This window comes from Gadus morhua, chromosome 20, assembly GCF_902167405.1.
Source record: "Gadus morhua chromosome 20, gadMor3.0, whole genome shotgun sequence".
In the NCBI taxonomy this organism is placed as follows: domain Eukaryota; kingdom Metazoa; phylum Chordata; class Actinopteri; order Gadiformes; family Gadidae; genus Gadus; species Gadus morhua.
In genome coordinates, this window is record NC_044067.1 from 24,398,690 (window position 1) to 24,423,310 (window position 24,621).

Here is a 24,621-nt window from a genome sequence, read left to right on the forward strand (position 1 = left end):
CAGCTACGTAAACATCATAAACAACGTCTTCCTCCCCAAGAATGCAGACGAACGTCTCCACCTCCTTGTTCGCCCAAGCAAGCGTTTTACGCGACATGTTAATTGTAAAGAATAAAACCTCGAGGCTACTGTTTGTTTGTTTTTATCCCGCGTCACCCGGAAGTGATGATTCTGTCGACCAATCAACGGAGGGGGTGTGTAGCTAGAATTTCCCGGGACCCTTTCAGGCGTCTCGTCTCGTTTTCAGTACCCCAACGGAGGAGTCCTGAAAACGAGGCAAGCGTTTATAGTGGCGCGTTTCCACTGCAGGGTGCGGAACGGATCGGATCGCAAAGGTGCGGATCAGGTTGCGTTTCCACCGCCAAAAGTGGGCGTGACCCGGACTTAGCCATACCCGTTTTGGCCAGTTTTGGCCTCGTTTTCAGGACTCCTCCGTTGGGGTACTGAAAACGAGACCAGACGCCTGAAAGGGTCCAGGGAAATTCTAGCTACACACCCCCTCCGTTGATTGGTCGACAGAATCATCACTTCCGGGTGCCGCGCGGATAAAAACAAACAGTAGCCTCGAGGTATTATTCTTTAAAATTAACATGTCGCGTAAAACGCTTGCTTGGCGAACAAGGAGGTGGAGACGTTCGTCTGCATTCTTGGGGAGGAAGACGTTGTTTACGTTGTTTACGCAGCTGCCGCGGCGATCGACATCCGGCCTACCACAAAGGGTACTGTCGGCAGTGGAAACGCGACCTCGGAACTGAGCTGGGCTATACCGCCCCCTCCCTACCGCACCTTTGCGATCCGATCCGTTCCGCACCCTGCAGTGGAAACGTGGCACTAGAATAGAGTACTAGAATCCGGGTTGGAGTCCCAGAGAAAGGACCAAGTTCCTTTAGTACCTTTGGGTACCAGAGAGACTGTTGATCTGATCTTAAATACATTGCACGTTCTATTTTACTAATTTATTTGCCTATGTTTTCTTTTACTCATCTATTATTTTATTTTATCGTTTATATGTGAAGCACTTTGAGTCTGCCTTGTGTATGAAAAGTGCTATATAAATAAAGTTGCCTTGCCTATCCTTGCCTTAAACATGACTATAAATCATTATAACAACGTTTATAGGTCATAAAGTCGAAAAAGCATGATAGGTGCTCTTTAATGTTATGTACTTAATAGACTATCTATAATCCTTTAGGGAACAGCACAGGTCTTCCAGAGAGCCCTAATCAATGCAAAGGTTCTTCTGAAAGAAAAGAAACATGCCATACAGACAAATAGAACCAATCACAGCTGGAGTAGGAGCCAATCCTTCATATGATAACCACACGATGTATCAAAGTAACCTACAGCAGTAATAACAATAGTACGATAAACTGTAAGCTGCTGAAGTCATAACATTATAATATAAACCATTCTACAATTATAACACACCCTATTTATAAAATAAGAATTGCACCTATCAAAGTTATAACGATGGTTCCCTACCGAGTCATGTTGCTAGTAACATGTACGTCACCCACACAAGTTAACCAACATGAAGAGTTACTTACAGTCATGTTGATAGTATCATGTACATAACCCACAGATGTTAACTAACACGAAGAAATACCGACAGTCATGTCGATAGTAAAATTTACGTTACTTAGACGTTAACTAATATGAAGAGTTCCCTGCTGAGAAATGTTGATAGTAACATGTACATTACCTACAGACGTTAACTAATATGAAGATTTCCCTACTGAGACATGTTGATAGTAACATGTACGTTACATACAGAAGTTAACTAACATGATATGAAGAGTAACCTACCGAAGTCATAGCGATAGTAATTCCAGCTCTCGTAACGTCCTCCTTGCTGCTCGTCCAAACCCTTCTCTCCATATTTATCGTACTTCTTCCTCAGATCTTCATCCTTCAGGACTTCATAAGCGCGGTTGATCTTCAGGAAGGCGTCATGAGCAGACTTATCATTCTGCAGGACAACACAGATGTTGAGTAGAGGACGAGAGACAAGACAAATATTCAGTGGAAGAGATTTCACAAGAAACTCACAGGTTTCTTATCTGGATGCATGGTGAGAGCCAGCTTCTTGAAGGCTTGTCTGATTTCCCTGACCGTGGCCTCTCTCCCAACACCCAGCAAGTTATAGTAGTCCTGAGCCTCAGCCCACACCGAGGCCAGCAGCCAGCCTACTAAGAGCAGCTTCATCTGGGGTAGGGACCGATGGCCCGACGGGGCCCTGGGTTCAAGGCCACAGAACATCTTTAAGGAGGGTTCCAACCACTGCTCAACCAGGGACCACAGGAAGGCTAAAGCATGAGCTACCGGTTCAGCTCGTGAGGGCACCACTCGAGGGGACGTTGATGTCTGAAGACATTGAGGGAAAAAAACATGAGCTATCTCGTGCACTATTCATACAGCCGACTCCCAATTCTTCAGTAAAACAATGACTATGATGTTGGAACATGGATATTCAATCCTAAATAAAATGTTTATACCTGGAGATTACACATGAATAACATGTTGAAACAAGGAGATTCAGTCACTAATAACGTTTGACCCTGAATATGACAATTTAAACTTGTAACCCTTGATATGACATAATTTATAAACTTTTCCACCCAGGAGATGACATCCTTATACAAACATGGAGAAAAATATTTAACCCGGGAGAGGCCCCGTTATGAATGTGTGACATAACCCTCATAATGTTAAGTTAGGCCAACCTTAAGGTTTAGCAGGGTACATAACACTTTCAGGGTATACTTCTCTTAGGTTTAGCAGGGTATAGAACACATTGAGGGTATATTGCTGAGGTAGACCCGCCTTAACATTAAGTTCTCCTCAAGTCAATCCGACTGCTGAGGTTGCACTGAGCAAACAAAGTAAAGAGACAAATAATACAAGTAATAAGTGGTACGATAAGAAGACAGATATACATAGTATAATAAGTAGACATATACTGTAAGTAATATATTGTGAACGGCAGACACGCTATACAACTTGTGGAAGAAAAAGTCCACTAATTGTCCATCTTCCAAACCTCATCAAAAATTAAGCATGCAAGTCTTTCTAAAGTTGACCCACACTCACTCAGCATTCCTGCACTGTACAAAACCAGAGTTAACATTAACATCATGATTATTCAATCATTTCACGACACATTAAATGACCAGGTGAAGTATTGAGCAGGAGCCGGTCGGTTCTTACCCTGCAGCGACTGATGCACTTTACGATCGATGTAGAGAACCAACTCGATATACACCCCAAAAGGCAGCAGATACAGCGGTGGAGTGAAACCCTATCCGGACTAATAAACTGTAATCTCTATCAAAGCATCTAGGGACCAAACTATGGAGCGGAATCCGGTTCAGTGTCCGGGATCTTCCTCCTGATGACGAGGGTGCGTTCAAATAGAGTGGCGAAGTCACGCCCCTTCCGGTAGAGCTCATGGGACCTATGAGATCGAAAAATATGAATGGGTGTCAATAGAGAGAAAATAATTATTTTCTGGTCCCAGTCTTTATATGCCCTGGATTACACTTATGTTGTTTGTGGATTTAAATGATAATTTTTCATGCAAAGAAAACTAAAAATGTGTGTGAAGAAGTTTGATAATTTTAGGTTTTATGTGAGGCCGCTTTGTGAACTACAGGGCCGTGTTCCAATACCCGTACTTCCATGAGTACACTTAAAGGAAGTACACTATCTGCACTATCCGTACTCACTTGAGTACGCTAATTTTTTCAGATGTGAGTGCTGTTCCAAATCGAGTACTCTGTGGTGCACTTACCGGAAATGACGATCACGACTGCCGCCGCGGCTCCTCCCCCGCAATAAACATCCCGCTTTGAACGGTGAACTCTTTACGCCTAGCAGCTATAAAAACTACAAAATGACTATTAATGCAGGCTATGTGGAAAATGCGCCGACTTTGGCTCAGCCTGGCTCCGCCTCTTCCGCTACGTAGCTAAGATGGCTGCCGTTGAGTACGGAGAGCGTCCTTCGATCCACACTTCACGATTAGCCCATTTTGAGTACGGCATCCGGGTCCTTGAAGTATACTTATTTTCGCCGGATCTGAATTGGAACGTACTGCGTACTCAAATTTTGAGTACGCAGTACGGACAGTACGGGTATTGGAACACGGCCCTGCTCTTTGCTGCTCTCGACGCATATGATATACGTCACCACACCCGCACTTGGAACTCGGCACAGAGATGGCACATAGAGATGGCACATAACTAAAACTCTCCACATGCCCCGACTTATAGTGGTTTTCACCTCTTTCTATGCTTTTATCGCCTTGAAAAAAAGTGGTGAAGTGGAGCAGAGAGATCGCCATCTCTGTGCCGAAAGTGCTGGTGTGGTGACGTATATCATATGCGTCGAGAGCATCGAAGAGCTGTAGTTCACAAAGCGGCCTCACATAAAACCTAAAATTATCAAACTTCTTCACGAACATTTTTAGTTTTCTTTGCATGAAAAATTATCATTTAAATCCACAAACAACATATGTGTAATCCAGGGCATATAAAGACTGGGACCAGAAAATAATTATTTTCTCTCCATTGACACCCATTCATATTTTTCGATCTCATAGGTCCCATGAGCTCTACCGTAAAGGGCGTGTCTTCGCCACTCCATTGGAAATTCTCTGGCGGAACAGTGCTGCTATCCATTTGGATGGTACGCTGGTACGAACGACCAGCTTCAGCGAGAACGTGACGTATTTCCCTTGCTCCAGCCTTCCAGTTTGTCATTTGTGTTTCTGTCGAGCCACGAGGGGGAGTAGTAGCAGGCTAGTCATCATTAGCAACATAGCCTCTTTAGCAAACCAGTTTGAAAACACAACTTTACATTGAATTGCACGCAAAGCATGACCGTGCAATGCATAACTTGGTGACCGGATTAAAGCAGCAATGAAATCCAGTGTGTAAGAGGATTTAAAAACGACATTAAAACCTCCAACGTGGTACCAAAACAAAGAAAATACATCTCAACCCCCATTAACTATGGGCGCAGCCATCTTCTTTACAAGTTGTACAGCCCTGCTCGCTCTACTTTGAAAGCGACGAGATACTACGACCAAAGGGGGGCGTGCCTCAGTGAAATGCCGCAAGAAAGCTGGGAGATTTGCGACTTTACCACTTCGTACATCCAAATGGATAGCAGCATAATATCGTCCCTGACCCGTGACGACTTCCTCTTCCGCTGAGAACCTCTGGAAAAAACATTATTGCCTTCACTTTTAACTTTGATTAAACACTTTAACTGTACACTTCAGTCATTTAATTTAACATCAACTATTATCTACTGGAGACACGGTCTCGTTGGAAGGACTCGTTCTGTTTTCAGCGGATAGCCACCTTCACTGCGTTAGCATCGTTAGCCTAGCAGCTAGCCGCCGCCGGTCTAGTCCTCAGTTTGAATCCACCCGCCTGGAGGAGACACACATCCCCCGGAGGAGACACGCCGCCTGGAGGAGACTCACGTTCCTGTCCTTAGAGAGATGGACCTACAAGGTAGGAGACATCTAAACATGATGACACGCTGGGATGGTATGAATAAGAGCCGTTCACTAATGTCTGTTCATGTTGACGCCGTCATTCACATGCGTCCCTCAATGGTTTCTAAAGGGGGTTCTGAGCCCATGTCCCTGGGCTCCCCCACGTCCCCCAAGGCCGGGCCTGGAGCCCAGTTCCTGCCTGGTTTCCTCATGGGTGACCTGCCGGCTCCAGCCAGCCCCCAGCCTCGGTCCTTCAGTCTGTCTGCTCCAGGGTTGGAGCCCAGGACTCCGCTCCACTCCGCAGGTATAAAGAGTTCCACACCTGCATGGCATTCATGACATACCTACACTTAACCCCAACTCTAGCCCTAGGCGATATGGACCAAAAGTTATATCTCGATGTCTTCAAGCAGAATATCGATATAAGATAAATATCGATATTTGTGGACGCAATAACATAGTTGCCGTTGCAGCGCTCATTTGTGCTCTTATTTCCATCCGTCGTTGTGCTCGATAACCTGCCTTGCTGATGGGGGAGAGAGAGAGTTACCGTGGAGTTACCGTTATTACTATAGCCTACCTACCTACCGTTTGGATTTACCGTTACTATTCCTACCGTTCGGAATTGAATAAAGTTTGAGGGTTGAATAAACCGTTGACTAGACACTGCCTCCCCCTCGTATTTGAGAACATTACAATATAATATATAATCTCACGGCCATAAGCTGTGTCCTCCGGAATATTATGAATCTTATTATATATTAATAATAATTTTATGATGTTGGGTTCTCCGACGTCTCTGGTTCTTTCACTTCCTCATCAATCTGAAGCACAGAATTGAGGCCCCGTCCACACGAAGCCGATCTTTTGGTGAAACCGCATAATACCGCCTTTCCACTGAAGGGTGCGGTACGGTTTGGTTCGCCTCAGTCCGGTAGGGAGGGGGCGGTATAGCCCAGCTCAGTTCCGAGGTCGCGTTTCCACCGCCGACAGTACCCTTTATGGTAGGCCGGATGTCGATCGCCGCGGCAGCTACGTAAACATCGTAAACAACGTCTTCCTCCCCAAGAATGCAGAGGAACGTCTCCACCTCCTTGTTCGCCCAAGCAAGCGTTTTACGTGACATGTTCATTGTAAAGAATAATACCTCGAGGCTACTATTTGTTTGTTTTTATCCCCCCGTCGCCCGGAAGTGACGATTCTGTCGACCAATCAACGGAGGGGGTGTGTAGCTCGAATTTTCCGGCATCCTTTCAGGCGTCTCAGTACCCCAACGGAGGATTACTGAAGACGAGGGCAAAACGAGTACGGCTCAGTCCGGGTCACGCCAACTTTTGGCGGTGGAAACGCAATCCGCACCTTACCGAACCGTACCGCGCCATAAAGGCCGATCCATACCTCCGGATCCGGACGAAAATCGCCCGTCGGCCCAAACGTTGCCCCCGGAACTACCCTTCATACCTCCATCTGGTTTCAGCGTTGTTATGGATGTTACGCAATAAATCCTCTAGAGGGCAGTGACTGTCGTTTCACAAATTATCGCAAACATGACATCTTTAGAGATTAGAGCTGTAACGATCTGCGTATCGAAACCGAAATCGCGACACTCAAAGCCACGAACCTGTCTCGCAGTGTGAGAAGGCAGAAGCGCGATATGCCCTTTCTAACTCTCCGGTCAAATTGTCAGATTGAAATTGTCTAAATAATAGTCTGCTGACAGCGCCCCCTCCTATGCCGTAACTATGCGATGAAATGCCCTCTCTGTGATGACAGCTCTCCGTGGCTACGAAGGATTACATTTCTCCACAGCCGTCGAAGTCCTCATATGCGATATGAACAACATTTATCCAGAGTGGGCCAAGCGCGAAAAAAATTGCCTCTGTGATCCTGTCTCTATTGTTTTGGGTGATTTGACTGGCAGTTTGTCTTATAGGTCGGAATGAAGCGGCCACCGATTATTGACAGGATGGGTACTTTATTCTACCGGACTCGTACGCTTCTTCACTAGACACACGCGCTACCGCTCGCTCTCCTCGCTCGTCCACTCACTCGCTGACGTCACTCACACACGCATACGCACACTGCCAATCTCGCACACACACGTATGCTACTCGTAACACTATGCCTCGTTAAAGCATCCTCCAACTGCAATCTTTGGTTATTTCTTTATTAATTTAGCTATACTTTAATAGTATTCTTTCTGTTCAAATCTGTTCAGTGTTCCAAATTATTTTTTATTAAATGTTACATAAACATGGTTCCCGCGGGTCCTTAAAAAGTCTTACTTTTTTTGTGTGAAATTAAGGCCATAAATTGTCTTAAATTTGCTCTAGGTATTACATTTTGCAGAGGGTTTTTTAAGACTAGGGGAAATTGTCACACACAACAAATCACATCGTGCGTCTTTTATTTACGGCATTTTCAGGAGTTTTACGTTGACATCAGTCATCAGTAGGCTAACTTGCTGGCGCGACTTTTAGCTAGTGACGGTTGACATCCCAGCCCAGGTGAAGGAGTTCAAGTACCTCGGGGTCTTGTTCGCGAGTGAGGGTACTATGGAGCGTGAGATTGGCCGGAGAATCTGAGAAACGGAGCAGCGGGGGCGGTATTGCGTTCGCTTTACCGCACCGTTGTAACGAAAAGAGAGCTGAGCCGCAAGGCAAAGCTCTCGATCTACCGGTCGATCTTCGTTCCTATCCTCACCTATGGTCATGAGGGCTGGGTGATGACCGAAAGGACGAGATCGCGGGTACAAGCGGCCGAGATGAGTTTTCTCAGAAGGGTGGCTGGCGTCTCCCTTAGGGATAGGGTGAGAAGCTCAGCCATCCGTGAGGAACTCGGATTAGAGCCGCTGCTCCTTTACTTAGAAAGGAGTCAGCTGAGGTGGTTCGGGCATCTGGTAAGGATGCCCACTGGGCGCCTTCCTTGGGAGGTGTTTCAGGCACGTCCAGTGGGGAGGAGACCTCGGGGAAGACCCAGGACTAGGTGGAGAGATTATATCTCAACACTGGCCTGGGAACGCCTCGGGATCCCCCCGTCAGAGCTGGTCAATGTGGCCCGCGAAAGGGAAGTCTGGGGCCCCTTGCTTGAGCTGCTCCCCCCGCGACCCGACCCCGGATAAGCGGATGACGATGAGGATGAGGATGAGGGTTGACATCATTAGGCCAACTTGCGCTAGGATGGGACGGTGCAAATTCAATGAGAAACGGTTTGAGGAGGATAAGTTTCGGGGGTGGTTGGAGACGGCAGGTGACTACGAGGCAAGGTGTCGTTTATCCCGAAAGGCATTCATACTAGGGACCATGGGAGCAAAAGCTCTTGAGTCCCACATGAGGTCTCAGAAATATATCCAATACTCGCAGCTAGCGGGACTACACCGATGCCCGTATTATTTGAAAGAAGTGGACTGAAAAGTTCAGTATCCGTGGCTAGTACTTTGTGTCGCCACCAGAAACCCAGAAGGCGGAGGTATTGTGGGTTCTCCACACGGTGAGCAGACATAATTCCTTCAAATCGAACGAGGACATTAGTAGCGTCTTGGCTGCTATGTTCCCAGATTCTGAGTTTGCGAAGTCGTTCACCTGTGGTGAAAACAAAACGGCCTATCTTGCCAAATACGGCATCGCATCTTTCATAAAAAGAGAGCTGTCACGCAGTGTAAACGATAAACAGTACGTCCTCATGTTCGATGAGAGTGAACAAAACCACTAAAAGCAAACAGATGGATAACCATGTGAGGTACTGGCCCACGGACGACACCGACAGCCATGTCATATCGTGGTACTATGGATCACAGTTCATGCTGGATCATTTTAATGCAAGTATTCCAAACAGTAAATTAACTAAATTGTGTCGGGCTTTGACTTTTGCCCAAAAATCATATTCAAAGTTTTTTTTTTTATTAATATTAATATTCAAATATATTTGAATATTTATTAATAATATTTTGACCATTAAATTCCTTCAGTAAGACCTGGATTGGGCTTTGCGGGGTTTGTTTACCGGCGTTGCTATGGTTACCGGTCATGCGTGTTCCGACGGTTTATTAGGTATCTAATAAATCGCTGTCTAATCAATACTTCATTCACTGCCTCTTCCGTGATCATTACATCTCCCTCTTGGCCTGCCATAACAGGTTCGAATATTAAGGTCTGCCTAATATTCGTTTGAATTTTGATTTATTTTTTGATATTCGAATTATATTCGAATAAGGTGTGTGTGTGTGCGTGTGCGTGCGTGCGCGCGATCTGTCGGCGATCTGTCTGCCGTGTTTACATGGACACATCTGATCCGCATAGATGTGGAAGAACAGCTCAATCGGAATAGAAAAGGATCATATATACGCCTCAATCGGAATGCAATTACCTTTTCGGAATATAATTCTATTCGGCTACAGAAGAGGTGGTGTAGTCCGCTATAAGCGACATGCATACACTTATTCCGATTAGTTTGGGGTTTAACTTAGAGCAGCTGCAGTAGTTCGCATTTGGTCCACTCCGCACACCAAACTTGACCGCTGTCAAGGACGGTGGATTTATTGCCTGATTCATGTCTTTGTTATCACTCCGTAGTAGTTACAGTAGTCCGGTAACATATCAACCCCAGCGTGTCCGGTTGCTAAGCGACGGGACATGGGTGATTATGGGTGACACGGGTGGGTTCATGGGTTCGCGTATCGTCGTGTCCGCGCGCTTCCGAGATAACTTTGCAAGAGTACTACTACTGCTAGGGCTACGGCGGATTTGTATAAGTGACTCAATAAATTCTCTTTTCTATCAAATAATTGTTCAGACATTTTTTTTGGTCTTAATTAATGTATGTGTTGGTCTTAAAAAGTCTTACATTTGACTTTAAATATTGTGCAAGAACCATGATAAAGTTAATTGGTATATAAGTGTTTAAATAAAATGCTTTTTCAATTTAAAAAAATCGTGGGATGTATCGAACCGTGGGTCAAAAATCGTGATACAAACCGAATCGTGAGTTTCTGTATCGTTACAGCCCTAGTAGAGATGATTTTGCTTTGCGTCATCCGAAATCGGCAAAAAAAAAGTGCAAAAAGTGTGCGGTGGCATGTGACACCCCTCACCAACCCGCAGATTATCTCCTCAAAATGTTGTTAAATGACCAGTTACAACTCATTGCCAAAGCAGGGGAACAATAAAATAAAAATGTCAGGTATATAGTATAATATAAGTACAAAACGTCAAATACAATATATATATGTGTGTGTGTGTGTGTGTGTGTGTGTGTGTGTGTGTGTGTGTGTGTGTGTGTGTGTGTGTATATATGTATATATATATATGTATGTATATATATATGTGTGTATATATATATGTGTGTATATATATATATGTGTATATATATATATGTGTATATATATGTGTGTGTGTGTATATATGTGTGTGTGTGTATATATATATATGTGTGTGTGTATATATGTGTGTGTGTGTGTGTGTATATATATATATATATATATATATATATATATATATATATATATATATATATATATATATGTGTGTGTGTGTATATATTGTCACATGCTGGCTCTAGCATGAACATGAAATGGGGGAGACCACGCCGTTTTGCAATAATAAAGAATTTATTAAAGTAAGATAATTTTACAGAGAATGAAATTAATTAAAGATAAGGAAGTGTGGTGTAAATCAGTTAAATGTAAGTAACCCAAAAGTGTCAAGCAAAGTCAGTCTATGTGTAACCAAACAAAGGACAACGAAAACCAACACGCCGGGAGGAGGGAGCCGCCCTTGACTGCCGCGACTGCAGGCTTTTAACCTGCTGCCAAACCCGGCACACCTGAACTGCATCACCTATTAAGAGAGAGGGAAAACAGGCAAACCAAACAGCCAGGGTGGAGTCAAAGCAAAGGGTGGAGTCAAAGCAAAGGGTGGAGTCAAAGACTCACCAGGGTCGTCACATCCCCCCCCTTAAGACAGAAGCCCACCCAAGTGGGATTCTGCCCTTATGGTATCAAAAATAACAAACCCCAAAACACATAAGCCCTACCAATCCCCTCAACCAACACCAGTTACATCAACACTCCTACCGGGTCAACCAGAAACCCCCCCTAAACACACACTCACCACTCCTCACGCTCACCAGTCACCCAACCTCCTTACCCACAGCAATTCCGGGCCCTGAAAAAGTAATCTAAGAGGGACAGGGGCATAGAGACCAGAGAGGAGAGAAATTAGTGAAGGTATGCACACAATCACTTATTGCACCCCATCCGGGGCGCGAGACAACGCATCCGCCATTACATTGTCCACGCCTTTAATGTGGCGAATTTGTAGATCGTAGGGTTGTAAAAACAACGCCCAACGCATCAGGCGCTGATTTGGATTCTGTAATTGGTGCAGAAAAGTCAATGGATTGTGATCCGAAAAGACAACCACAGGAACAACCCCTCCACCTACATACACATTGAAGTGCTGCAGAGCCCACACAAGGGCCAGCGCCTCTTTTTCAATCGTTGAGTAATTCAACTGATGTTGATTGAACTTTTTTGAAAAATAAGACACTGGACGATCGACTTCCTGATCATCTGTTTGTAAAAGCACTGCGCCAGCCCCGACCTGGCTGGCATCCACCTGGATTTTAAACGGACGGTCAAGCCGGGGTGCCGCCAGGACCGGTGCAGTGCTAAGCAACAATTTTACATTCTCAAAAGCCCCTTGGCACTCATCAGTCCAGACAAACTGAGCTTTCCCTTTTAACAAATTTGTGAGGGGTGCAACCACTGTTGAAAAATTAAAACAGAAACTTCGATAATATCCCACCATGCCTAAGAAGCGCATCAACTCCTTTTTTGTTACAGGCGGTGGAAAATTGTCTATTGCCATTACCTTGGCCCGCACTGGCCGTACCTCTCCTTGTCCTACCACCTTCCCCAGATAGGTCACTGTAGCCTTCGCAAATTCACATTTAGCTAAATTGACCGTTAGGTTAGCTGCCTGGAGCCTCTCAAACAACGCCGCCAATCGTGACAAATGTAAGGCCCAGGTATCACCCACTGTCACAACATCGTCCAGATAAACTGCACACCCCTCCAGCCCAGACGTTACATAATTCATAAGACGCTGGAAGCTAGAGGGCGCATTTCGCAAACCAAAACTCATCACATTGTATGTGTATAAGCCAGACGGAGTGACAAAAGCAGATACCTCCTGTGCGCGCGCTGTTAGCGGGATCTGATAATACCCTTTAAGAAGATCTAATTTTGTAACGTACTTCGCAGCCCCCACCCGGTCTATACAGTCCTCTAACCGAGGAAGTGGAAAAGAGTCAGGCTTAGTTACCGTATTGACCTTGCGGTAATCAGTGCAGAATCTAAAGGTGTTGTCGGGTTTTGCTACCAGCAAGCACGGTGACGCCCAACTGGAGTACGACGGTTTTGCCAGCCCATTATCGATCAAATACTGGACCTCAGTCTCCAGAACTTTCTGTTTGGCTGGTGGGACGCGGTAGAAACGCTGCCTAATTGGCGCAGCATCCCCGATGTCTATGTCGTGCTCCATCACATTGGTGCATGTTGGAACATCAGAAAATAAAGACGAAAAAGATAAAATCAATGATTTTAGCTCATTCCTCTGCTTCTCAGACATATGACCCAACAGGCCATCAAGATTGTCTAGCATTTCTGAATTTTTTAGACGTGGCAATAACACACAGTCATCAGGGGCACCTTCATCTTCCCCATCAGCTGCCACCATAGGAGAAGACGACACTGCACCCCCGACTGCCAGCGCAGCAGACCCCACGTTATCCCCAGTCATGTCACTCCTGGATGATGGAGAATAATATGGTTTTAACAAATTGACGTGACAAAGCTGAGAAGACTTCCTACGATTTGGTGTTGCTATTACATAGTCTTGTTCCGTGACTTGGCGAACAATATCATACGGGCCAGAAAATTTTGCACGAAGCGGTGAGCCCGGGATTGGCAACAACGCCAATACCTGATCCCCCGGACAAAACAGTCTACTCTCTGCTCGTCGATCAAAAATGTCCTTCATGCGAGACTGAGCATTTGCCATGTTCTTCTTTGCGCACCGCCCGGCCAAGAATAACCTGCGGCGGAACCCATGCACGTAATCAATAAGATTAACCGGCGGATCTGACTCCTGCAAGCCATCCTTTAACACGGACAATGGACCGCGAACCTTGTGTGCAAAGACCAACTCATTTGGGCTAAAACCCAAACTGTCCTGTGACACTTCCCGTGCTGCTAACAGCAACCACGGGAGGCCTTCTTCCCAATCTCGCTGTAGCTCTGAACAATATGCACGCAGCAAAGCCTTTAAGGTCGAGTGAAATCGCTCGAGAGCACCTTGGCTTTGAGGATGGTATGCGCTACTCGTTTTATGCTTCACTCGAAGCTGTGTCAAAACCTCCGCAAACATTTTCGAGGTGAAATTGCTGCCACGATCCGATTGGATTACTTGGGGAATACCAAATACTGAAATAAACTGAGAAAGAGCTTTAACAATGGACTTCGTATTAATACTCCTCATCGGAAAGGCCGCCGGATATCTCGTAATTTGGCACATTACGGTCAACAAATGCATTGAACCAGACTTCGATGGAGGCAGTGGACCCACACAATCTATCAATAGACGTTCGAATGGCTGACCCACTGCTGGAATTGGATGTAGGGGCGCTGGCTTGATAGACTGATTCGGCTTACCAACGATTTGACAAGTATGACATGTTTTGACAAACGCTGCCACGTCACGCTTCAATCGAGGCCAATAGAAATGCTGTAGTAGCCGATCATACGTCTTACTCACCCCGAAATGTCCAGCCCCCTCCCCGTGTGCTGTCTGCAACACTTGTTCCCTGTACTTCATTGGCACAACAATTTGCAATAAAGTTTCAATTAGATCATCCTTAAAAAACACGAACTTACGCACAAGCAACCCTTCATGCTTAAAATATCCGCTGTCTGCGCTTTTCAGCTTTTCCCCTGTCAAAGCCCCATCCCGTAATTCCATTAACCCATCATCCTCTTCCTGAGCCCGAATAAACTCATCACGATCTAAAGCTGATGGCAAATTTGGTATTTGTGGACATGCATGTTTTTTTCCACTCGAACCCTCCACGGCCTGTGCACGACTGTTTGCCCGTGTCACCGCGCAAGCAGTGAACACTTCAGGAAATTCTGCAGCGCACTCGTCTTGTTCCACAAACCTGGTCGGATCGGCTGTCACTACCGGTAATGCTGGCCCACTCGGCCAGACACGATCCCTTGCCAATACGTTCCCCAAAATGACATGCACTCCTGGTACAGGCAACGCAGGACGCACGCCTACAATTACTTCACCCTGCACAAGCTCAGAACTAAGTTCGATCTTGTGGAGGGGAACAGACATGGTATGCATTCCCATTCCTCTAATTAGGACAACAGTCCCAGTGCTTGTCTGAGCCGAGAATGGCAAAACGGACTCCAACACAAACGTTTCGGTAGCACCCGTATCTCGCAGAATCTTTACTGGCTTTTTATCAAAGCTACCCACAAATGAAATAAAACCATCCGTAATAAATGGGTCATAGCCTTCACCCACGTCCCCCACAGCAGACTCCGACAAACACGGGCCTTCTACGGGATGGTCAGGCACCTCACAGCCTTTACCTCCTTCAGAAGCCGTGCCCTCTGGTTGGTCTCCGTTCACCTGAGAAATCTTCCGGTTAAACTGGTGGACAGGTGCTGCGCAGCCCTGCCCCTTCGCGGAGTTCGGTCTGCTGAAGTTGGACTTATTTCTATTTTTACTCAGAAGCGAAGGACAATTTATCTTCCAGTGACCACGTTCAAGGCAATAACTACACTTCTCAGGGTCAGTTTTATTTCGATTTGAGAAATCTTGTTTAGCCGCAGGCCCACTATTGTACCCATTTGTCCGACGGTCATCTCGAGTGTGATTAACATGCCTATTCTGGACATAGTCCTTACTTCTACCCTTATGAGTCAACGCATATTCGTCCGAGAGAATGGCAGCCTCTGCGGCCGTTTTAACCTTGTGCTCATTGATAAACGTAGCAAGATGTTCTGGGACAATGTTCTTGAACTGCTCCAAGACTACCAAATCACCTAATTGTTCAAATGTTTCTACATTAACAGCTGAACACCAGCGAACAAAATAACTAACCAGATCTCTGGCAACCTCAGAGTATGTTTGTCTGTCAGCCTTCCTCCAGTTTCTAAATCGCTGCCTGTAAAACTCTGGCACCTGTTCATAAACCCTCAACACAGCGTTTTTGACAGACTGGTATGATTTTCGCTCGGTCACTGATAACGCAACGTAGGCGTCCTGAGCGCGCCCCGAAAGAACTGTTTGGAGAAGCAAGGTGCGCTCCAAATCACTCCAATCTCGCTCTTCCGCAATTCCCTCAAATAGAGAGAAAAAAATGTCAGGGTCTCGGTCATTAAATTTGGGTAAAAACTTTAACATACTTGAGATGTTTCCCCCTATGCCAGAACCAGAATCCTCATTAACAGTATCCCGCATCTTTCCCTCTGCCACCAATCTTAACCTTTCTCTCTGCAGCTCACTTTCCCTTTCTTCCTGTCTTTCCTGTCGTTTCATTTTTTCCATTTCTAGCTCTATATCTAAACGCTTCTGTTCTAAAACACTTTCAAGACGTTTTAGTTCCATTTCGCGATTTTTCTCACGTTGATGTTCACGTTCTGCTGCCTAAAACCGCTTTTGCTCCATCTGTAATTTTAAAAGCTGCATCTGTTGCTCAAAACTAACCGCATTTTTATCAGAAATGAACACTTCATCTGAGCCATTTGGATTAGTCCCACTTGGAATCACCTCCATAATGGACCTCTCTACTAACACAGATCTAACCCGATTTTTTAGGACCTCTTTTTTACTCTTTTTATTACTCGACAGTGTATAGCGCAGCCGGCAAATTAAATACAGGTGTAGCAAACCATTTGCCCCCAGACTAGAGCAGCCCCGCATCTAACTTCAGACCACGGCCCTAGCTCTTTCCTAGCTGGTCTTCAGTGTGCCCTCATGCAATTGAGTTGCAAGCAACCCCAGCGCGTTCGACACACCAAAAATAACAAACACAAAAATAAAAAAACAAAACAACAAACAGCGGTACGCGCTCTATTCCTAGCGAGGGTTCACGTGTGCTCCGGTAGACTCTAATCTACCACCCCCCCACAGTTACCACTACACCTGCACCCAATTCGCCTACCTGCAACGCAACCGTCAGAACCCGCAGGTAGCCTCCCAAATGGCACTCCTCCTCCTCGGCAAATCAACCAAAGCAAACCACTATCAAACAAAATTAACAACGAAATCTCAATGAACACCAAAACACTAAATTATCATTTACCAAATACAAGTTAGCGTGTGTCTCCCCCTTTTCTGATAATTTGACTGCACAGGCAATTTATTCCCGTCAGTACAATCCAAAAGCCAATTCAACCCTACAGCCAAGTCAAAACAAAGCATACTTACAATTCAGTTGCCTTACCAAATTTTGGAAAATTGATCCCGGACGAGCCCCCATATGTCACATGCTGGCTCTAGCATGAACATGAAATGGGGGAGACCACGCCGTTTTGCAATAATAAAGAATTTATTAAAGTAAGATAATTTTACAGAGAATGAAATTAATTAAAGATAAAGAAGTGTGGTGTAAATCAGTTAAATGTAAGTAACCCAAAAGTGTCAAGCAAAGTCAGTCTATGTGTAACCAAACAAAGGACAACGAAAACCAACACGCCGGGAGGAGGGAGCCGCCCTTGACTGCCGCGACTGCAGGCTTTTAACCTGCTGCCAAACCCGGCACACCTGAACTGCATCACCTATTAAGAGAGAGGGAAAACAGGCAAACCAAACAGCCAGGGTGGAGTCAAAGCAAAGGGTGGAGTCAAAGCAAAGGGTGGAGTCAAAGACTCACCAGGGTCGTCACAATATATATATATATATGTGTGTGTGTGTGTGTGTGTGTGTATATATATATCTCAGATATTATACTATATCTATTTTCGCGAATGGTCTGACTTTTGACTCTATACTGCCGCCTCCATTTCCGGTGGTATTGCTCCGGTTCTCCCGGAGCACTCCAGATTCGTAAGCTCAGAGGTGACGGACCCATTTACGGACGAAACACCTCCGGGACCGGACGAAACGGTCCGTATCCGTATTTACCATAGGGTGTGAATGGGCCTTAAAGGGCAACTTCACCCATTTCACATAAGCTTTGTATTTTTAGAACCCCCCGCATATTTTTGAATGGTCTAGCATCATTCCCTTATTTTCTGGAGAGACTGGAGAGATCCGTATCGATCTCCAACACTTCCTGTTTTCAATGACGCAATATGACGATTTTTGCGTACAAGAAAATTGGAAGTGTAAGAGGGGATGATTCTCGTAAGACTACAACCACTAGTGGGCACTAGTGGGTCCCACCCCCTAGAGGGGGGTGGGACCCACTGACGCTACAGACCTATTAGAGCAGTGCCAGTGGGTGGGACTTCACCAGCAGAAACTAACATCCACAGCGTCTGAAGCTAAGATAACAGAGGCTGTTGATAAAACTGAAGTACATTGGCATTGGCGGAGGGTACTGGATCTGACATAGAAGATGGCTCCATGCAAAAGTTCACCATTTCGAAAGAAATACAAACGAGGACTAGCGTATTTTCCGCATTATAAGGCACACCGGATTATAAAGCGCACCTTTAATGAATGGCCTATTTTAGAACTGTTTTCGTTTATAGGGCGCACCGGATTATAAGGCGCATAGAATAGAAGATACTGCAGTCAAACGTTTGACTGGGGTTGCGTTATGCATCGACTAGACCGAGCTGTGCTAAAGGGAATGTCAACAAAACAGTCAGATAAAGTCAAACTTTATTAAGCTTTCTGACAACTCCGAACACTCCCATGGTAACGATGTTCAAACGTTAATGTGCATATTAACAATATCTCATCAATATCTGATCAATATCAATATCTCTTAACAATAAGCTCACTTTTCAGTTCATTCCCCGTCCACGAATCCCTCGAATTCTTGTGTGTCCGAATTGAACAGTTGGGCGAGTACGGCATCCAACATGCCCGGATCCCTCTCGTCATTATCCGAGTCAGTGTCGCTGCTGTTGCCTGGCAGTTCAGTGATTATTCCTGCCTTCGTGAAAGCTTGGACCACAGTTGAGACTGTTATATCAGCCCAGGCATCCACGATCCATTGGCAGATAGTGGCGTAAGTCGCCTGGCGCTGTCTTGGTGACGTGATGTTCGCCTTCTTGGCCCCGTCCACACGAAGCCGATTTTTTGGGTGAAACCGCATAATGCTACGGCCACACCAAACGCGTGTAACGTGCCTAACTTGACGCTTGATCATTGTGTCACAAAAATGGTTGAACGCGCCAACGCGCCTGTGGCTGCGCTGGATTTAGGAGTCCGAGGTAGGAAACCCAAACGCCGCCATGTTTGGGTGCATGATAGAGTTTAGATCGGGTTAGATTAAATAATCTCGGATATAAATAACAATAATCGGGTTGAATAACTTCACATGGTGTGTCTGGTGTGTTTCCAGCATTCGTAGTGTTGATCAGCAGATAGTCCGCCAAGACGTTGAGGTTGCTTAGCAACCGGAGACGCTGTCCATGCAAGTGAATGGAGCGTTCCCTCTTCGTCATAACTATCAAACCAAACATCCTTCACATTCAACGAGCGAACATGATGAAAGTATAGTGCACATTTCTCGCTAAAAATGTTTACATAAACGCATTTAATGGCATAACTATGTTACTATTTCCACCCAGAATAAAGAAAGATGTCGGCCGTATGCTTCTGTGCAAGCATTACTACTCTCTGCCAGTGACGTCGGGTCAAGCTCCACGCTGATTTGTTCCATTAGTAGATGGAACAAGGAGGTGTCCGATAGGCGGAGATGATCAGCGGGAGTGGCCGCCAGCGAAGCTGTGCATGGTGGGAGTTGTTTTCAATCCACAAGCGCCAAAAAGTCACTTTCTGCCTTTTCTCGGTCAAGACGGCACCAAATTAGAATTTTATTTTATTATTCGACTACATATAGGACCCAATTTCAATACATATTCATGCCTCCACCGGTGAAATGCTCCTTTAAAGTGGAAAGGAAGCAATCAAATAAAACATGTCTATAGCACTAGTTAAATATTTAAATATACCATAAATACAAATAAAGTCGGAAATATGTCCCGTTATTCAGAATGAAGCACAAACACGTTGCATTAATTACAATGTTTTCAGCCTGTGCGCCGCCATCTCTGTTTTCAGAATACGATGACGTCACGAGAATGGTTGGTATTAACATTCTATGTTGTTTACATAGCGGCTCATAGCCTCACAGGTAGCTTACTGCCTCAACAAAATGGATATGGACGAATTGGATAGACCCACCAATGAGGGCAGGCATCCAATTGCCTATGCTTTTGAGCCAGTAAGAGAAGTCGGAGTTTTAGTGCCCCCAACAGAGCCTGACTATGGAGGAGAAATAGATGAAGGAGAGAGAGATGTATCTGAGCGCACAGGAAACAATCGGTGGTGCTTGTGTGGGGTTTGTGTCCCTATGTCCACTGACATGGAGAGTGTCTGCTGCCATGAAATGAACCTGTAGTAATGCAGTGTAAGATATGTATATATATTGCACATTATATATTATTACATTATTATATTTTTTATATATATATATATAATAATTATTATAATATAATAAGATAAGAAAAGTAAAGTACACGGGTGCAGCAGCTGGGCTCCACGCTGCCTTACAGTTCGTTAATTTCATGATACAAGTAATAGTCGTGCCATTTGGGTGTGCACGTGAATATGCGAAAATAGTGCAACCGACGGTGTTTGCAAATGGATTATTTCCGATAACAATGGATTATTTTGGCGATGGATTAGAAATTATCAAGAGCATGGAGCGAGCTAGTCTGCAAACAAGACAATCTTCAAACAGTGAGTGTACTTGTACTAATTTATCTGTTTCTCTAGTAGTAGAAGCTAAGTGTACCTCTCGTTCCTCTGCCTGGAAAGCACGTTTCTGCGCTCTTTCGCTGCGCATAAGAGCAGCGCCCGGGTCCGATCTGACGGGTATGTCCGTGTCTCCAGCACTATATCCACTAAAATTAAAAATAGTTGGCACAGCATCTGGCTTCAGGCGATTGGTGGGACGGCGAACAAATCTCCAATCTTCAGAAAAAGCTCCCTCTTCGATGTAATCAGCCTCTATAAAGTGGTCGCTACATACTCTCTGCCCTGGTCCCATTGGGGGGCTGAGGCGTTTCAATGCAGCTAACCATCTTCGGAGCACTTCAGGCTTCTTGACGGGAATTACATGGAAATGAACTATTCTACCGCTCTCCTTTAACCGATAAAATTCGTTTGAACAGCCAGGGGCAATACAAAAGGACCCCCCTGTTCTTCTTCCAATATCCGACATGTTTATTTTAAAGAGCCAACCATTCTGATGACGTAGCGCCTGCGTTTTTAAAACATGGCTGCGCCCTAGAGGCGAAAGTCGTTATAAACATGTCATTTTACGGTGAAACTACTTGAATTTCAGTATTGATGAAAATCCATGTTTCCAAAAATGAAAAAACAAACAAAAAATTGACACAGTTCTCAGTGCTTCATTTCCACTTTAAGACTCACACCCCAAAACTGCACATTTCTGAAACCATTCTCGGAGGTCGTTTCAAATCTATCCGGTCGTGTTAGGATTTTTGTGGACGCCTGAAACGCAAACGATGATGTCATTAGCCCCCTGCCAGCTGGGAGACGTCAGAGTTGCGTTTGAATTTTTCTATTTATTATTTTATTTGTATTTTTTGTAGCTTTAAATAAAGCCCCTTGATAAAAGTAATTACTAACTGTAGATTAAAAAGTATTTCTGCTCAATTTAAAAGGTTGAATCTCCTGATGACTGAATGTTTGTATGCAGCGCGCAGGCTTGATGCGCTCCACTTTGCGCACTGATGCGCCTTGAATATTTACTACGGCTTTTCTACAGCTCGATGCAGTTTCGCAATGACTCCGTCTTTAGGGAGATATGCCTGAACCTCATTAAACGAACCCGGATCGTTTTCGCCCGTTTCGGCTCCGTGTGGACGGGGCCTGAATCGCGACATGAAGCGACACCCGCCGGACACTCCGGCGGATGTCCGGGAGTCCGGAATCATTTTGGGACAATTGCTGTACTACCTTATCTGAATAAAAAATAATTAATGTCGAGACAGCTTAAGTTTTTGGGTCGCTGCAAGCAATTTTGAGCACGTTGTGCTTCCTGATGGAAGAGGAGGTTGGTCGTACTCGACCCTTTAGTTGCGAAAGTTTTGAAGCACTCTCTATAAAAAAGCTTATTCTGTCATTTGTCAGACTAGGGCTGGGCGATTTGGCCTAAAAATAAAATCTCAAATTTTTCTAACTAATGGACAATTTACGATTTAAACCTCTTTTTTTTTCTGTTTTTCTCTAAACAAATTAAAAAGACCAAGGCAAAATTGAAATACATATTTTCTTTATTAACACAATAAAAATAAATGAGGTTACCAAGTAATCTAGGCCTATGTGAACCAATCAGTTGTTCGAGGATAAAAGATAAAATCAGCACAATTGGCTGTCATTATTGTGCAAAGATTTTTTTATATGAAACTGAAAAAAAAAAATCTTGTAGGCCATCCCTGAAAAACTTGTAAAATGCGATCGACTTTCTACAAACCTTACACGGAACAGTTTCTTCTATGTCTGACTGCTTGTACCCGAACCACTTCCATACAACTGAAGTAGCACCCTTTTTATGAATGAGTTCTTCATCTGTGTTCGTGGAAATTGTTATGGTAGGGGAGATCCGGGTCGATTGAAACACGGGACGATTGAAACACAGCGATTTCCTCAAACCACGGAAGGCGTGTAATGACGTCCCACCGTTCAAATGTTATCCCCAAACCTGTTTTCGAGAAAAAAAAAAGAAGCCATTTCACAAACCGTAGCAAAGTAAAAATGCAAATTAATCGTTTGAACCGAAAAAATCGCCCAGCCCTATGTCAGACACCTTGTACCATTTCCAAACTATGGAGCATTTTGTCTTCTGCTTACATACAAGCCAGGCACGGCGTAGATGGGTGGGCCTGACGGACCTAGGACCAGCCACGGTTCAACAGGCCCACCCAAAACCTTTCTTGAAAAAAAACAAGAAAAAAATCTTCTGAAATGCTTTATTTTTCCAATGCAGCAAACTTTGAACGTTAAATGGCTGTTATCTTCATGGATGACCGTGAATTGGCGGTAGGCTATTGTAGTAGTTATTATCTCGTAGTAGCCTAGGCTACAATTGGGGGCTTGGGTAGAGGTGTTGCTGCATTGTCTCTACAACAGAGACAATAACGCAGCGATATCAACATGAGCAGTTCTAACTGGAGAGACGGTGAAATCCGTGAGCTGCTGACCATCATGGGAGAGAAGATGATGCAGTCGCATTTAACAAAGACGTTGAAAGATGGTGCGATCTACTAGAAAGACGCAGAGGAACGTGCCTTCATGCCAAGCTGCGACCGAACCGGCTAGGCAGTGTAAAAAGGCCTAAGGAGCAATCGCGGACAGGTCCGTCCTATGCACCGAAACTTTAAACAATGCAATAAAATATTTAAAGAGCAAGCTATTATGCACAGATATTATAACAGTATATTCGTCAGTCATTTGTATTAGGTTAAACAAGGATTTGATAACGTTTTTAATTTAAGGACCACCCACAATTGATCTGGCCCATCCACAACTGGAATCCTGGCGCCGTGCCGGAATACAAGCTCCTCTGTGCCGCATTTGCCGGCAGACTCCATGTTTCGCGGCGTAGGGGATTTAAAAAAGTGACGCGAGTGGAAGGGGTGCCATGTGTGTGTGAGCCGGAGGCAGAGCGGGAGAGTTAAGCTGAGTCACGAAATAGCTGGCGGCAGTCGCCATTCGAAACTGCTGTTATTTGTATAAAATATGCTGTACTTTCAACGCAAATTAAACTATATCGATGTTGACAGCGTCTCGTACCATATCTCATCTGAAAAATATCGATATATTTCAAATATCTATATCAACGTGCGTGTGCGTGTGTGTTTGTGTGGGGGGCAATATCAGTCCTAGCCAGGTTCGCAATACCAGTTGATAACATTTGTGTGCAAATGGAGTAGACATTTGGCTAGGGATGGTAAGGTAGTAGAGGTTAGGGGTGGGATAAATAATCGATTCATCGCGATTCTCACTAGAACGATTCTGTTTCGATGCAGATAAATTGATAATCAGGATTAATTTTTTTATAATTATTTTTGCCTGCTGAAACATTCTGTTTGCCAGAGAGGGATAATTTTTGTAACTTTAAAATTATTGAATTTATCTTCAGTGTGTATTGGCCAATCTGATTTGTCTTGACACGATTGCGATTCAGCCTACGCATAGCATGCGCGCAAACTCACAGCTAAGTTAATTAATCTGTTGATGTCTTTAATGATCATCACAAAAGTAGAAAGTGATTAGCAAACTGAGTAGCAAACCCAGATGAATGTGTATATTTTTGAAAATCTCGCATGGAAATGTACATAAAAAAAATTGTTGCATCGATAATCGCTTCAGAATCGAATCGTTGACCTCATAATCGGAATCGTATCGAATCGTGAGGTGCCAAGAGATTCCCACCCCTAGTAGAGGTATAAACCACAGATGGTGAAATTATGTGTTTGGTCAGAAATGAGTTAGATCAAGAATTATTTGAGAGGTGGTTAGGTCTTTGGTATTAGGTTAGAGGTGGTTAAGTTTTGGTAACATATTACAGATATTACTTGGCTTGTTGGTAGGGCAGTTCATCTGTGTGACTAAAAAGTGTTCCTTTTTGCTCAAAACGGGTCTATTGGCTGTGCCCCCTTGCTCCATCGAGTCATACATGGGTTTTTACAACATTTGGCCATGCCTCCTGGCCCTAGATCCCGTGGAAACCAATGTGTCTGTTTAACCTTTAACACTGTCTACGATTGCCAGTTATATCCCATCTTTACAGAGTTCTCCTGTGCAAACATGGCTTAGCCTTTAGGTTCTGAGGAT

General features: G+C 44.6%; 2 protein-coding genes across 3 annotated transcripts in view; one reads left to right on the forward strand and one right to left on the reverse strand.

Annotated features, from left to right (window-relative positions):
* Nucleotides 1–3,449, reverse strand: part of dnajc10 (DnaJ (Hsp40) homolog, subfamily C, member 10) — an 86,502-nt gene extending 83,053 nt beyond the window's left edge. The window contains exons 1-3 of one of the 2 annotated variants that reach the window (XM_030342689.1): nt 3,208–3,441; nt 2,050–2,364; nt 1,807–1,969 (exon numbers count right to left, since the gene is read on the reverse strand). In XM_030342689.1, coding sequence (XP_030198549.1) covers nt 1,807–1,969; nt 2,050–2,259 — 373 coding nt within the window. In that variant the 5' untranslated portion in view covers nt 2,260–2,364; nt 3,208–3,441. Of the gene's footprint in view, nt 1–1,806; nt 1,970–2,049; nt 2,365–3,207 lie in introns of both variants that reach the window. The other variant, XM_030342690.1, reaches the window with a different exon arrangement.
* A 1,688-nt stretch (nt 3,450–5,137) lies between these two features.
* Nucleotides 5,138–24,621, forward strand: part of nup35 (nucleoporin 35) — a 31,223-nt gene continuing 11,739 nt past the window's right edge. Inside the window, exons 1-2 of the mRNA XM_030343835.1 lie at nt 5,138–5,522; nt 5,637–5,810. Of these exons, the coding sequence (XP_030199695.1) occupies nt 5,510–5,522; nt 5,637–5,810 (187 nt within the window). The 5' untranslated portion in view covers nt 5,138–5,509. The remainder of the gene's footprint in view (nt 5,523–5,636; nt 5,811–24,621) is intronic.